At 43.5% G+C, this 15,607-nt stretch overlaps 1 protein-coding gene across 1 annotated transcript in view; it reads left to right on the top strand.

The window, feature by feature from the left end:
• Positions 1 to 4,543: 4,543 nt before the first annotated feature.
• Positions 4,544 to 15,607, top strand: part of SELENOP (selenoprotein P) — a 40,992-nt gene continuing 29,928 nt past the window's right edge. Inside the window, 1 exon segment of the mRNA XM_007119361.4 lies at positions 4,544 to 4,634. Within this exon segment, the coding sequence (XP_007119423.2) occupies positions 4,633 to 4,634 (2 nt within the window). The 5' untranslated portion in view covers positions 4,544 to 4,632.

Genomic DNA, 15,607 nt, shown 5'->3' with positions numbered 1-15,607 from the left:
CCAGCCGCTCCGCGGCATGTGGGATCTTCCCGGACCGAGGCACGAACCCGTGTCCCCTGCATCGGCAGGCGGACTCTCAACCACTGCGCCACCAGGGAAGCCCCCCATTTGCTTTTGAGAAAACTGTTGCTCAGCGTTTGAGTTGCCCAGTTACCCAGCTAGTAAAAGGCAAACCGGTTTTCCTGATTGAAAGAAAAACATTGCCTTCCCACGGTTATTTATCATGACCTTGCTTTGTTAGCTAAAAGTTAAAACACACGTTCTGATCAGATATAGTGTACAATGGGACCCTCTCATAGAATATCTGAGGTCAGTATTGTCCCAAATGAACTGGGAGACGTTCATATTCATACTCATATTTCACACTGACCTCTTGTCCCATCTCCCACATGCCCCAGTTCGGTGAGTGGGTATCAGCCAGTCATTAGGAAGGAAACATGATGAAATAAGTCATCCCAGTTAGGCTGCTGTGTTGGATGTGTTCTGTTTTCCTCTATGGGGTGAAAAGGGGAGGGCCTCAAATCATGGGGTAGCTCGAGAATTTTTTTGGTTTTCCTGTTACTGTTTTTAGGTGGAATGTCAGCATATGTGATTGCTAATTTGACAGACACTCTTTTCCTCTTTCTTCCTGAGTAAGGACCCAAAGGCCCAATTTTCCAGCAGATTCAAAGCCTACCTCTGTCTGCACTCTTGTTAGTACAGCACCATGTGGTTGCCTGTTAATTTCTTTCTCCTCTTTAATAATAGACTTTGTAAAGGAAGGTGATTAACCACCGGAAAGGAACCTCGAGTTGGTGGGGTTTCTGGCTGAGAGGGTTTTCTGATTCCTCTGAAATCACACACCAGGTGGGCATCCACCTGCTCCAGGAGTGAGTAAAGTAAGTCCTGGGCTTAAGGAGAGCTGGTGAGCTTCCCAGGGTGGGAGGAGAGGCTAGACCCAGGGATGCTGGGACCTCTCCACCCCCACTCAGTTATCTTTTGGTTTATACCTGAGGCAGGTGGCCCAGGCCCTGAGGCATCTTAAAGTAATAGCTTGATGGTCTGCTCACCAAGACTGCCGTCCCTGGACTGACTCCTGGTCTCTTACTGCTGAGGACTGAGACCTGTGCCCCTCCACTTCCCGTGTTCAGCTCTGACCCCTGGGCTCCCGCTTCTGCTCTGCGGCCTGAGGAAGAGGAAGCATGGGAAAAGGAAGGGTGATGCCCTGGAGGAAACAGAAGCTCTGCAGAGTCTGGGGGCTTAGGTGATTGGCTCAGCAGTTCTCACTGAGGTAGGGAGTGGACATTCTGAGGGTAGATTCTGGATCTTAAATATTTGGGAATCTGAGGGCAGAAGAAAGGGTACGGGAGAGAAGAAGAACTCAATCAGACCAATAGGATCTGGTAAAAGAGGTCCCAGCGCTGCAATTAGGGGACCAGAGTCCCAGACCTAGTGAAGGGGGTGAGGAGGGTGACCATGAGGGTGCCCTCACGTCAGATGAAAGACTTTTTATTTTATACCAAGTTACTAACTTTAGATTTGTTAATCTTCCACCGCACAAAATACTCGAATTTTCTGTCATCTTTGCTGTTTGTTCATTTCTGGGCACCTTTTAACATGGTTGGGAGAAGGGGTGTGAACACAGCCCCCATGCACAGGCATGTTTATTCTTAATAAACCACCGAGACCAAACTCATGGTGGGCACAGGCGACTTTGCCTTTGGTCAAGTCTCTGAAGCTTGGGTTTCCTCCTAGGAAAGTGGGGGAGAAAATACCCGCCTCATCTTTCACATACAGCTGTTGTGAGGATTCAGTGGGTTAACAGATTGTTCATTTATGTTTTTTTTCAACAGATATTTATCAAAAGCCTACTCTGTGCCCACCCTTCTCCAGAGTTTGGGGGTTCTCAGTGAACAAGATAAACGAGGGCTCTGATGTCAAACCACTTCCATTCCATAATGCATCTGTGGTTTTCAGTATTTTTTTAAAAAAAAGTTAGGTGCAATTGGGCTTCCCTGGTGGCCAGTGGTTGAGAGTCCGCCTGCTGATGCAGGGGACACGGGTTCGTGCCCCGGTCCGGGAGGATCCCACATGCCGCGGAGCGGCTGGGTCCATGAGCCATGGCCGCTGAGCCTGCGCGTCCGGAGCTTGTGCTCCGCAACGGGAGAGGCCACGGCAGTGAGATGCCCGCGTACCACAAAAAAAAAAAAAAAAAAGTTAGGTGCAATTATAATCATACCTGGAAATCCACTATGTAAAATAAATAAAGAGGAATTAAGAGCAGGGATTTCTTCCAGCCCCAGTTTCCAGTGAACTTTGGGAGCACTGTTTGAGAACTACTTCTAGAAATTTCTTCACACGCACTTAGCATGTGAGAATGCAGTGACTCCCGATTTGGCAAATACTGTGTGGGTAGGTCCGCCCAGACCCCCTGTGCCGGCTAAAGCGGGCAGCCGAGGGGACCTTCATCCTGGGCCCGCCGGGCAAAGGGAGGGAGTAATCGTCGGTGAGAGCTAGTGAGGGCCGCAGCCAAAGGAGAGGCTGCCGGTGGCCATTGTGGCTTCAGCAGAGGGATGTAGCTGCTGCCAGACTAAAGCCTGGTCGGAAGGGGCTCTGTCGCTGCATCCTCCCTCCGTCCAGTTTCCTGCCAATGCGCTCCACGGGTGGAATCCATCCAGAAGCTGGAGGCAAGGAACCCCTCCTGATGCAGGCACAGAGCAGGGCGGGGCGAACGGAGAACACCTGTGACAGCGCCCTGCGGTGTTCCCTGCGTGTGCAAGGTGCTGCAGGTACGAAACAGGCGAGCTGCAGCCCCGTTCTAGAATGCAAGTCAGTAACTCCAGGGGAGCGTGATGAAGACTAGTAATGGCTTAGAATCACGGTGTAGATGAAGATCAAATGACAGCTCAAAAAGAGTCTAGAAGTGGGAATCCTTACACATAATACGGCTCTACGCAACAGTAGCCTCTGAACCAAAAACCTGATATTGATACGCGATACCGTTCTTGTCTTTTTTTTCTTTTCCCTGACAGGGTCCTCTCAGGGAGATGCAGACAGTGATCCTTAGATACTCAGCAACCTGGTCTCCTTGTCAGTAAAAACTGTTGTACTAATAGCATTAAAAGGTGTCCTCAATAACGTAGTAGTAAGGAGGAGGGGCATCCCCCCACTGCACCCCACCCATGTGCCACAGCAGCTCATGATGTCCTGTCGGCTCAGAGCGGGTAGAGCAGCTGCAACTGTGCAGCACGTGATAAACCACGAAGCAAGATAGTACATGACATCTGCTACTTACATTGTGGAACCTAAGCCGCAGCTCAGTGGGTTTGGCACACATGGGGTGGGCGTGTGTGTGTGTGTGTGTGTGTGGTGTGGTATGAGATTTTGAACACTGAAAACGAAGATAAACTAGGTGGTTGTATGGATTCCCTCCTGCATTAGATAATTCCCTTCTCATCTCAGTGCGTCTCCATCATGATGGGAGTAGATGTGGAGGTGGGTGAGGTAGGGCTCCTGTCACCCCACCCAAGCACTGGTTGCCCCTGTCCTGCAGTGACTGTCAGAAGGCAGATCCCAGGAAGCCCAGGGGATCTGCCAGTTCCCTGGCCCTCCTGTGGGAGCACCTGCCCAGCAAGAGTGGACAAGAAGTGTCATCCTAAATATTGTTGCTGATTTTCAAATTGAAACTCCACTGGTTTCAATTGCTATATATATTTTTTTTAATTAATTAATTAATTAATTAATTTTTGGCCGTGTCGGGTCTTCATTTCTGTGCGAGGGCTTTCTCTAGCTGCGGCGAGCGGGGGCCAGTCTTCATCGTGGTGCGCGGGCCTCTCACTATCGTGGCCTCTCTCTTGTTGCGGAGCACAGGCTCCAGACGCGCAGGCTCGGTAGTTGTGGCTCACGGGCCCAGTTGCTCTGCGGCATGTGGGATCCTCCCAGACCAGGGCACGATCCCGCGTGCCCTGCATCGGCAGGCAGACTCTCAACCACTTTGCCACCAGGGAAGCCCCGTAGGGAGAGTTTTGAGATGGAAAGGGTTAAGGCCAGAGATCAGGCAGAGGAAATCATTGCTGTCACTTTCACCATCAACAGCAAATATTTGCTGAATCTCTAGACAATTTTTGTCTCATAAACAACACACTCATGGACTTTGAAACCAAACTGTTTACGTGGAACAGCCCTACTTGTATAGTGTGTTTACTATAATTTTTCAGATCATAGTGAAAGCTTTTATATTCTAAGTGACTGACTGAGGGGATATGCATGATGAATCTGCACCAAAGAGAAAGGCATAGGAGAAATAGGGTAAAGGTTACAATGTTAGTGAGGTCCTGGCCCCCCAACATGAAATTCTCCTTTAGCCCCTATGGCAAAGATAGTGCAATGTGTTCACCAAACTGTATGCATTCAATTCCTGAGCAAACAAGAAAATCACATTTCCCACCAGATGCTCTTGCATCTAGCTGGGACCACAGGACTAGTTCTGGACAATAGAATATTAGTAGAAGTGATACAGCCACTAACGTTTCCTAGATCTTCTACTCTTCTTTTTCCTTTCCAGGAGGCAGAGCCACAGATGGAAGGAGCCTGGATCCCTGAGTTAAAGCTTAGAAGAAATCCATCTGGGAGAGCCACCCAATCAACATCAGAATGTGAGTGGACTAGAAATAAAACAGCTGTGGCTTGATGAAATTTTAGGGTTGGTTGTTGTAGAAGCTAGTGTTAATGATCCTCAGACAGCAAAAATAACCAGTATTGGAATCCTGTTATTAGAGTAACCATGGTGTTTCGGAGCAATAATAATTTCTTTTGCCTTAAGATTTTGGGAGGTTCCTGTTAAAGTGCGAATATAGAAGTATAATATATTAAGTGATTGAAATTCATGATATTTGCTGCAGTCAGAGACACATGGAAAGGCATAGATTTGTTCATTTATTTATTCAGTATCGAACAGGTGCCTACTATGTGCTAGGCAATGGCTAGATGCTAGAGGTACTAACAGTTTTTCTGATTGGTCGTTTGTGAAGGGCTTGTTTATTGGGATAGAGATTTTTTAGATCTAAATGAGAAACATCCACTCTCTGGGATGTCTCCTTCCTAGTTTTTGTTCCTCAGTCACACCCAGGAAGGGCAAGGGAAGAGTTCCAAACTATGAGTATCAACTCCCTGGTGGAGAGGCTCTGGCCTGGGAGCAGGGAGGAAAGGAAACTCTTGTGCACCCAAGTCGGTAGGAGAGGACTCATTTATGTTAAGATAAGCAAGATAGGAGCCGGGAGGACTTATAGGGAGCTTGGGATTCCTTGGAATTGGAATCTGTTAGAAGGTCTTGATGTCTAAAAATGATCATTGGTATTAAAATAAGCAAACAAAAGCAGTGCGATTCTTTTCCACCTATAGATATATGTCCTTTGGAATTCTTTCAGCTTTCTTAGTATGGTGGAGATTCTGAATAATGGGGTGAGGGGCTGAAGCAGAATTCTAAAATGTTGTGTGAGCAAATTCCATATTTATAGAAAGAGATAAAAAAATCACCTAAGCATTGACAATTGTTTCACTTTTATGCATGAAGTCCTCCTTAAGAGAAGGATGAGTGGCCTTCTCTTAATGATCAAAGATGAGACTCGAATGAGCTGATATCCTGAGAAAGGGGACAGAACCTTTTGTATCTGATGATACAAGCCCTTATACAAGCCCTTCGCTTGGTATGCAGAGTTCCGGAGAAGGGGAGACCAATTACATAAAGAGATCAGGCCTTCCTATGAGGAAGAAATGGGAATGCCCTGGATCTGCTAAAGGTAGATTAGAGAAACCTTTAGGCTGAACCGGAGTCTGCTGACAGGGAAGGACAGCATGGACTCTAAAGCAGACCTTACCAGGAGGACAAGGGATTCAAGACTCAGTGCAGGGGTCTAAGGATTTTGGGTGAAGGCTGGTTTCAGGGCAGAGTGTGTTGAAGGCAGGAACCCCTCCTCGATGACACATTCACTCTGGCATGATTTCACGCCTTTGCAGAAAAAATGGCTAAGCATCAAAGGGTGGAAGAGCTGAAACCTTGGAACTATAACCCAGAGCAGGGACAAGCAGTCATTAGCTGGAGCAGGGCCAAGAGTGACAGTGATGCTAGGCAACTGATGACAATGTCCAGTTCTCTCTCTCCCTCTTTCATCATTTGCTTCCTGGATGCTCTGTGTGCTCTTGGACAATAAGTGGTGTGTATTGTGAAATTGTGAGGGGGGAGGAAGCAGTGCTTGAGAGGACATTCCGGACATGAAGGGTATGTGAAACTTGGAACAATTAAGTAAGAAAAAATCATCATCATATTTTCACTCACAATAGTTTGCAGGAGGTCATATAGACCATGTCGGCCTTCGGTATATCTAAATGAAGAATGGGATGGAAATCTAGCCCCTAAATACATACATGAAAGGAATATAGGATTTGTAGCTGTGGTGAGACGGATAATTTCATGGGCACAGAATTTGTGGCTGCCTTTTGAGCCTGGTCTGGCCTGAACATGTGACCAAGATGAACCATACATTAGCAGAACAATGAGATCTGTTCACATATCCGAGCTAGTTTTGAGTTCTGCAGAAACAGAAATCAAACTATCATCATTGCAGTACTGACTTAAAGGAGAACAGCAATTCATTTAAAACAGGTTCTTCAAAACTGGTTAACATACAGACTTCTTTTAAGGGAAAATATTTTACAGATTTCCACCACTGACAAATTATCTTTACTATAATGATCTGATCTTTCTCTCTTTCTTTCTTTCCTTTCTTTCCTTCTTTTTTCTTGTGCTTGGGGCTCACTGAGATTCTTAAATCTTGAGTTTCTGTTTTTTTTAAATCAAATTTGGAAAAATTTCAACCATTATCTATTCCAATGTTTTCTTCTATCACCACTCCACCCCAGTTAATCCAGTAACATAAAATTAGGTTGCTTGAAGTTGTTCCACAGCTCACTGACACTCTGTTTTATTTTTTTCAGTTTTTCCCCTTTCCCAGTGATTACTGTCCTGCACAACTTGATGTCCAATGTCTGAAAATCATTGTTTTATATATTTTTACCCTGTGTTTTAGTAGTTTCCGGCAGGAGGGTACTGGTCCTGGCTACTCCATCTTGGCTGGAAGGTGAATGAACCATTAAGAGCCACTTTCAAAACCTCTCTCAAAAAAAGGAAACCTTTCTCTCCCAGAAGCCTTCAGGAAATGTCTCCTTCAGGTTCATTAATCATTCATGGTCACGCGTTCACCCCGGTAACTCCTGCGGCACATGACTAGGTCTGTGCATACTGCTCGCACAGTCCGCCTGCTTCCAACCCTCCCTGGCCGCCAAAGTCCTGCCTTAGAGAAGCACAGTCTCCTCATCACAGACCCTGTGAGAATTTTGTGCACGGGGAAAAGCCTAGCTACTTGAAGGGTACCCGTGGGACCAGCAGTATGGGTACCACCTGGAAGTTTGCTAGACATGCAGAATATCAGGCCCTACCCCAGCCCACTCAATCAGAATTTGTATTTTCTTAAGATATCTGCATGCTTCATGTGCACATTGAAGTTTGAAAAGTGCTGTGGTTAGATCTAGGTGTCCTTTGTGACTTCTCAGAGTCCTCTCCAGGGCAGTGGTTCTTTAACCCAACAGCAGGTGACCTGGGCAGTTTTGATCATTCCAGTGAGGTGTGTCTAACCATGTTAGCAACATTATGGCTGTTGTTAAGGTTGTGTTGTCAGCAAATGTGTCTTCCTCAAACTCTTCTTGGATTCACAACTTGGAGTCACGCAGGAGGACTTATCTCTGAAGATCCCAGGAGCCTGGCTGCACTGGACAGGCATAGGCTAGACACGAACAGCCCGGGGAGGTGGCCTCGAATGCCAGAGGCACTGCACGTTGCTGTTCCACTGGGGTTAAATCAGGTGGCTATAAATCATGGTGTCTTCGTGATCGATACTTTCAGGATCTTCACAGGTAACATACTTCTTCCTGTAACAGCTTAGGAATGTAGGCATTATCTTAGAGGATGATGATGGTGATGGGTCCAAAATTTGATTTTCAGCTTTCTCATTTATTAGTTGTAAGATATTGGGCAAGAAGACTGATTTCTCTAGCCCTCACTTTTTTTGTAAATTGAAGGGATTAGACTGCTATTAAAGGACTCATATCCCATTAAAACCAACCAACCAACCAATTCTAGCCGGGCAGAGTAAGAGTGATTCTCTCTTTACAACAGCTGTAAAGCTTGACTGTGCTCATGCAGAAGACACTTTGTATCAATTTATGAAAACTGCCCCATTAGACCATGAAAATGATAAACATAGACTGACAGAGACTTGGAAAGGACTTTGAAAGACTACTAAGATTATCCTTCCAGAAGCATCTAAGTGATAATCACAAAGGTCAGTGTGACCTGGTGAGACAGGCTGTAACTATGAGCCTGACTCATGTGCTCGAAGTCCAGATGCTTCACAGGGACACTTTGCTTACAGAAACAGAAAGGAACATATCATTACTTCCGCTTCTGCAGGTTGTGAGGCCCTAGCTAGACAAATATGAGCTTCGCTGGTTCAGCTTCTTCATTTAGTGAAGTTTCAGCGATTGTGTCTTGATATGTGATCAAGCAAAACCTGTCAATTAAAAGCACTAGAAGCTTCTTCTTTTTTAAAAAAAATTAATTGCAAAATATTTTAAAAATACAGAAAATAATAGATACTAACAAATACTAACATTTTGTCCTATTTCCTTTAGATCCTTTTCTCTATAGAAATTAATTACACCTACAGTTAGTCACACCCATTCCTATGTTCACTCTAAAACCATGATTTTGAAGTTCTCTCCCTTTAAAATTAGAGATTGTAATTTGATAACGGTTACTCTTACATTAAAAAGAAACATACTCTAAAAAGTCAAAATTTGATATGTCTACACTATTTCTGAACAAAATAATGACTTTAGAATTCTTTAATTTAAATCACCTTCCCCTTCTTCTATTTTTTAAGTATCTTAGTTTTACTTCATTTAAATTCCTCTCTTCAGTAGTCATTATTATTGTTGTTATTTCAAATAGTGAATGAATATTTACCAAAGTATCAATATTTACCAAGTTCTTTGATCCATACTGGTTTTTGCTCTCCACTCATTCCTTTTCTGTTAAATTTCCTCTTTCTAAAGTACATTCTTTAGTAGTTCTTTCAGGGCCTGTTTGAAAACACACACACTCAAACTTTATCTCTCCCCTTGAATGATATTAGCAGATATTAGCAGCACTTTCTATTATTTTGTGGTCTTTGTTTTTTCCTGTTGAGAAGTCTGCTTTAGTCTAATTGTTACTTTGTAGGTAATCTGTTTTTTTTTTTGTTCTGAATACTAAAATTTTCTTATTGTCAGTGGTGTTCTGCAGTCTTACCCAGGTGAATCTAAGTGTGGCTTAATTTTTACTTGTTTAGCTTAGTATTCGTTGTGATTCTTAAATCTGAACATTTAAGTCTTTCATTGTTTCTGGAAAATTCTTATTGACTATTGCCTCTGCCCCAGTAATTCTTTTCCTTCCTTTGTGACTTCTAGACATTGTCTGAACTCCTCTATCTCAGTAGTTAATTTTGTATACTTCCTGGAGAATACGGATTCTATCCAGTACAGACTCCCACTAATTTCTGTCCCCAAGCTACAGATGTTTTAATATATGTAATATATGCACCTCTTCTCATTTCTTTACCTCAGTTTAACTTAGGTATCAAGACACAGGTTTTGGTGTGAAAGTCAAGTTCATATTTGTGTTCCATTTTTACTAGGTATTATTTAACAATTTCCAAACCTCAGTTTTAGATTTGAACAGAGGTGCTCAATGGAGATAAGAAGTATCTACTTCTTAACGTTGTTGTGAGGCTAAAATAAGATAACATGCATAGTACTTAGGCTGGTGCCTGGCATAGTAAGCATTTAATAAAATGGAATAATTAAAAAATTGTCATCATATCATCTGCTCAAGGCAAATCCCTGCCCCTGTGTTTGGTGTCCATCTCCTCTGCAATTAGCAATATTCTCTTTTTCTCTAGTATTTTCAGCTTCTTCACCTCTACTAGATCCCACCTCGCAGACTATAAAAATAGTCTTTACTTCCAAAATAACAAGTTCTGTCTCCATCCTGAGATCTCCCTCCAGTTACCACCCTTTTATCTTCCTTTCTCTGAAAGGGCTTCTGCTACATTCTGCAAATTATCCTTCCCAAATCACTTTTCAACCAACTTTTTGTCTTTTTTCACAAGCTTAGCTGTGGGTTGTAAAATTCTGTATTTTTTTAAGTCTCACTTTTGCACAAAGTCAGCCACTTTAATTATGATAGTGATAATAACTGTTTTGAGCCTTTGCTTTTTTCTAGGCATCAGGCTAAGTGCTTCATTACCATTGTCCCATTTAATCCTTATAACAATGCTGTGAGGCAGGAACAATTATTATTCCTATTCTACAGATGTTGAACTTGAGATTTAGAGAAACTGAACAACTTGCTGGAGTCATGTTGCTAGTAAGTGAGGAGCTGGGACTTGAAGCCAAGGTTCCTTGAAACCAACTAATTTGAATCACTAGATGAAGCCAACTGTGATGCCTGCCCTGCTTTTAGGATTCCAGCTACATCATCCAATCACAGTCCTTAGTGTTTAAGCCTGTCAGGTTTTCTGATATTGGTAGCCTGTAGTGTCCTGTAGTTGACCTAGGCTACCATGCTCTAAGTCCCTTAAGGGCTGGGTCTCTGGTTTGCTTCTTTATTTTTAATTTGTAGTACCTAGCACAATGACTGGAACACAGTAGGTATTTGAATTTATCTTGAATGAAAGAAGAAAGTTTTTATTCTTATCATGTCAGCACATTTCATCAGAACTATTCCATTCGTTTGAACATTTAATCCAATGATTCTTACTTGAGCAAAGAGGTGGCAGAGCCCCTCTGAGAAGAGAGGCTCATGTCTGGATCACCTGGGAGAACTTTTCAAACCTATTTAGTTTTCCACTGCCATTTTGATTCTCCCCTCTATGGGGCATGTTCTCCAAGTGTACTGACTGAGCCACTGAAAGAAATGTGTTATAACTCTCCTGTGTGTTAGGAGGGCAAAAAACTTTAGAACCCTTGAAAATCGGGTATTGTGTATTCCTGTTTCCATGCACACAAATTTTGTTGTTTCAAACAGATTGTAAGAGCTTATCAGGAATTCCTTCTTCATCTTGGAGAGGTTAGACTCATAGAAAGTAAGAACTGGAAGGGACCTAATATTATAAGAGCTTATCAGGAATTCCTTCTTCATCTTGGAGATGTTAGACTCATAGAAAGTAAGACCTAGAAGGGACCTAATATTATCTGATACACTTTTCGTATTTCAGTGGTAAGGAATCTGAGGCCTTGAGAATTTAAGCAATGCTCCCATAGTTGGATCCTTTGCAATGGCCAGCAAAGTGTTAGGCACATAAAAATGTGCTCAATAAATACTCATTATGTGGATGAAAAAATTAGAAATAAAAATCAGATTGACACCAAAGTCGTCCTGCTTTTCTACTATGCCTCGGAGCAAAAATGCTCTATTTTAACCACGTCCTATCACAAATGCCCAGTCAGAAAACTATTAATTGGACCCATCCTGTCTCTGCTATTCTCTCTCGTCCTTGAGTTCTTGGGATGTTATTGTAAGATAGACTGTATGATCTAGTGCTTATTGTTTTTAATATTTTTCTGCACACATTTTTAATATCTTTCTGCATTTTGTCTTCTGCACATTAAATGCTCTGAGAGTATCTTATTTTGTATTGCTTTGTCTCCCTTCACCATGCCCAATCCTGGAACAGCTGGGATTCTAATAATGGTTAACTAAGTTATTTTTCATTGATCACTGATAGATTAACTGATGCCTAACGTCTGAGTAAAGTTGTTATACAGGTAACATTTACCTTTATTTGAATTGAATACTGTCATGTGACTTAGTTTTAAAAGTAAGTGAGTGAGTGAAGGTTAAATTCTCTTTTAAGTGTAACTGTAGCAGAAAACACATCGTGCTGACTTGTTCTTAGAGACTCAAAAGTACATATTTTGAGTGTAGCTTCCTGGTATTTACAAACACGTGATCTTGGTTTGCAAAGATTAGCACATTTGAGAACGATATATTATTTACTTATTGCACAATCACAAATCCACAGCCTTGTGAATGTTAATATTTTCTGGGAATGATAATAGACTGTGGAAAGATAGCAGCTGCAAGAGTAGTCAGAAGTTATCCACAGTTTTGGAGCCTGAATTCTCTTGCCCAGGAAAAGACCAACACAAAGAGCCCGGAGTGGCAATAAATTAGCCTGGGAGTCAGGAGATTAAGAGTTCTAGTTCTTCTCTGGTTCAAGCCAGCTGTGAGACCTTGGATAAGCCTATAAATCTTGCTGGGCCTATAGCTTCTCATCTCTGAAACCAGAGGCTTGAATTTCAGGTGATTGGTAATGTCTCCTCCAGTTCTAACATTCTCTGATTTACTTGAATCAACAACCATGGTGATAGGAAGAACATGTAATGGTGATAGTGTTAGCACTGGAAAGATGGGTTGTAGAATGGAGAGGAATAAACTCGTGCTCTTTTGATAGAGGAAGGTCTTAATCCTTCAGACTAAAAGTTTGAATTTCACAGCATCTGAACTGAATATTTATGTGGTTATTTCACTGTTTAAAAGGATTTTGAAGCCCATAGATACGTCCAGCTAAACATTAAATGAGTGAGGCCAAGTTATAACTGGATGAATATCATAGAGCTGGGAACTTTTCCACAATTCTCCATTAGTTGTTTTGTTTTCCGGGACCACAGAGACCAAATCTTCATGGTCTCCATCACCAGAACTTTGTAATCATTTCTGCAAAGGTATCACCCAATTCAGCCAAAAGTCCACCTGATGTGGAGGGCAGTGTGTGGCTAAGAATAGCTGTGGCTTTGTGAAGCCTAGTCTGGATGACGACTCACACGCCTTTTTTCCTTTTTTTGAGGGTGTGGTTGGTTGCTCTTTCTCTGCCTACCTTTGAGGTGGTCCTGGGTCAGTATCGTGTGATGAGCGAGCTTGTGAGCTCTTTTAGTTAAAAGATATTGAGACGTACTCTGGCTGAGCGATGGAGGTTTAGAGCAAGGATAAGCTACATATAGGGAGGACAGACTTATCAAGGGGCTCCACAGAATATTCATGGAAAACCAGGAACGGCTGGGGTGACAGGTTTCAGGGAAAGAAGAACAACAGGATTTGGGAGGCAGAAGAGCCGACAGAGATCTAATAGCTGAGCTACCTTGCTGAATCCTCAGCCCTGGAGTTTGTGCTCTTCGCTGGAGCATTGCTATCATGTGACTCGGTTCTCTTCTTATCTTTGCTTCTCTTTGTGTGTGGTCGCTTCTCCTCTCAAAACAACTTCCTGAGGCTGTTCTTATTTCCCAAGTCAAATTCCTGAGACAGAATTTACCCATCTAACTGATAATCAGCATCTTTGTTTTGGGCCGTGTGCAGAAAAGAGTTAACACAGCAGGCCTGAGACTGCTCTCTTTGGAAAGGCCTGCTTGCAGGATTGGCCTTTGGCTGGTATGTGGGTGTTTCCACCATTCTCAAAACTGATAAGGGTGGTTCTCTGTGCCTAGACTGTTTGTGCAAACAAGGATATTTATGCTGAGCCCCTGCTTTCCTTCTGGGAGTCTGGAATTTTGATGCATGCTGGCAGAGAGTGCAGATGTGGCCAGCCCCCAGTAAACGTGTTGAATGCTCTGTCTCTATTGGGCTTTCCTGGAAGAAACATTGCACACATATTACTACATTCTTCATTGCTGGAGAAAGTAATGTGTTCAAGTGTGTCCCTTCATAGAAAGAGAGCATAGGAAGCCTGTGCACGGATTTCTCTAGATTCTGCCTGTCTTTTCCCATTAGGATCTGACTGTGTATCCTTACTCCATCACTGTAATAAGTCTTAACCATGAGTCCAACTATGTGTTGAGTCCCATGAGTCCCTGTAGCAAATCTCTGAATATGGGGATTGCCTTGGGGATCCCAACACAGGCCACCTCAGAGGACCCAGGCCAACTTAGGTCTTGGCTGTCCTTGGGTTAAGAGTTCGACGTTGGTCCCATTAATTGCATATGGGGGAGGGAGGGTGGAGTCGTGCTTGGTCTCTCCAGCTTATGGAATGGTCTGAAGCAGTGGTTCTCAACCCAGGCTGCAAAACAGAATCTTCTGTGATGACTTAGAAATTAGACCCCATCCAGGATTAATCGGAACCCTGAAGTTAGAATCTGTGGGGTGAGCCTGGATAGTGGCATGTTTTAAAAGCTCTCCAGTGATTCTAATGTGCAGCCAGAGCTGGGGCTGAGGGCCTGGAGCAGTTTCCCTCCTCAGGGCTCCAAGTGGCAGTTTCCTTTGGAAGGTGACTGTAGGCTTGGGAGGCATCGTGATTCATCTGGCCAGCACAGTGCTCATTTTTCACATGAAGAAATGAAGACCCCGTGTCCTCAGGCATCCCCCCAAAATGGGTGGACTTGCTTAGTTGTAAACAAGACTCTGGGAATTGTGTCATTTTAGGGGTTCTACTGAGGCATCTTTATAGCATAAAGTTTATGTTGGTGACCTTCTGTGCTTCCAAACTCTGGTAGAAAAACCAGCAGAAAAAAAGACATTAAAATATATATAGCCAGCTGCAGCAATATATTGCCATTGACACACAGTCCTGAATATGGTCTTCCACAAAATCGCTCTCTTATGAAATAAACAGTCACATGTGTTTCTCAGGGTGATTCCAAGATCTGTGCTAAATTGTTTATCTTGATTAGAGAGATTCTCACTTTGTCCTTAGAAAAGCTGGTTGTCAGGAAAGCCCCAGCGGGTGGTATTATAGTGATCCTTCCCTTCCAGTGCAGGGAGCCCAGCAGATGACCTTGGAGTGTGGCGGGGTGGGTTCCTCACAGCCTCCAGTGCCAAAGCTGCTGCCCGAACAAGCTCCAGCTCCCTGGAGCAGCCTTCATTCGGTACGTCCTCCTTAATGCAATGTCCTGCTCACACTGGACGCCTGGCAAATATTTGTTGAGTTGACTTGAGGTGATAATGGAACTACTGGAAGAAAGAACTGCTGCTAACAGGTGGGAGCTCACCGCCCTCCCTCCCTGTTTTCCGTAGAGCCCAAGGCTGTTCCATAAAGTGCCACTTTATGGATAAAAGCAGTTCTTTTCTATATGGAAGCAGCCTTGGCCTGCGTGTCCTTAGGAAATATCCTGATGCCAGGTTAGGATGTAGTCTTTTCTTCGTGATAGCTGTAGAGTATTTGTAAGAGACCTTGAGTACTTATGGCGCCATCCCATCCCCCTGCACAGCTTCCGATGACCCTTGCACAGTTGGAGATAAACAGGACTTAACTTCAGCCTCCAGCCTCCGCTTTTGGAACTGATATCTTTCTTACCCACACATGCTGTGTATTCTCTCAAGCCGTTTACCTTTCCCCTGCTTTAGGTAGGGGCTTGAAACTCATTCATTCTAAGAACTTTGGGTTTAAATACTGTCCTGAGTTTTTGCACTTTAAGAACCTCAGTGAGCAAAGCTGCAGGTGAAGGAGGTCGCTTTTGGGGGTAGTGGTGGTACAGGGGCACTGAG

The sequence above is a fragment of the Physeter macrocephalus genome, chromosome 8, assembly GCF_002837175.3.
Source record: "Physeter macrocephalus isolate SW-GA chromosome 8, ASM283717v5, whole genome shotgun sequence".
Lineage (NCBI taxonomy): Eukaryota > Metazoa > Chordata > Mammalia > Artiodactyla > Physeteridae > Physeter > Physeter macrocephalus.
This window is presented reverse-complemented; position numbering and strand designations above follow the sequence as displayed.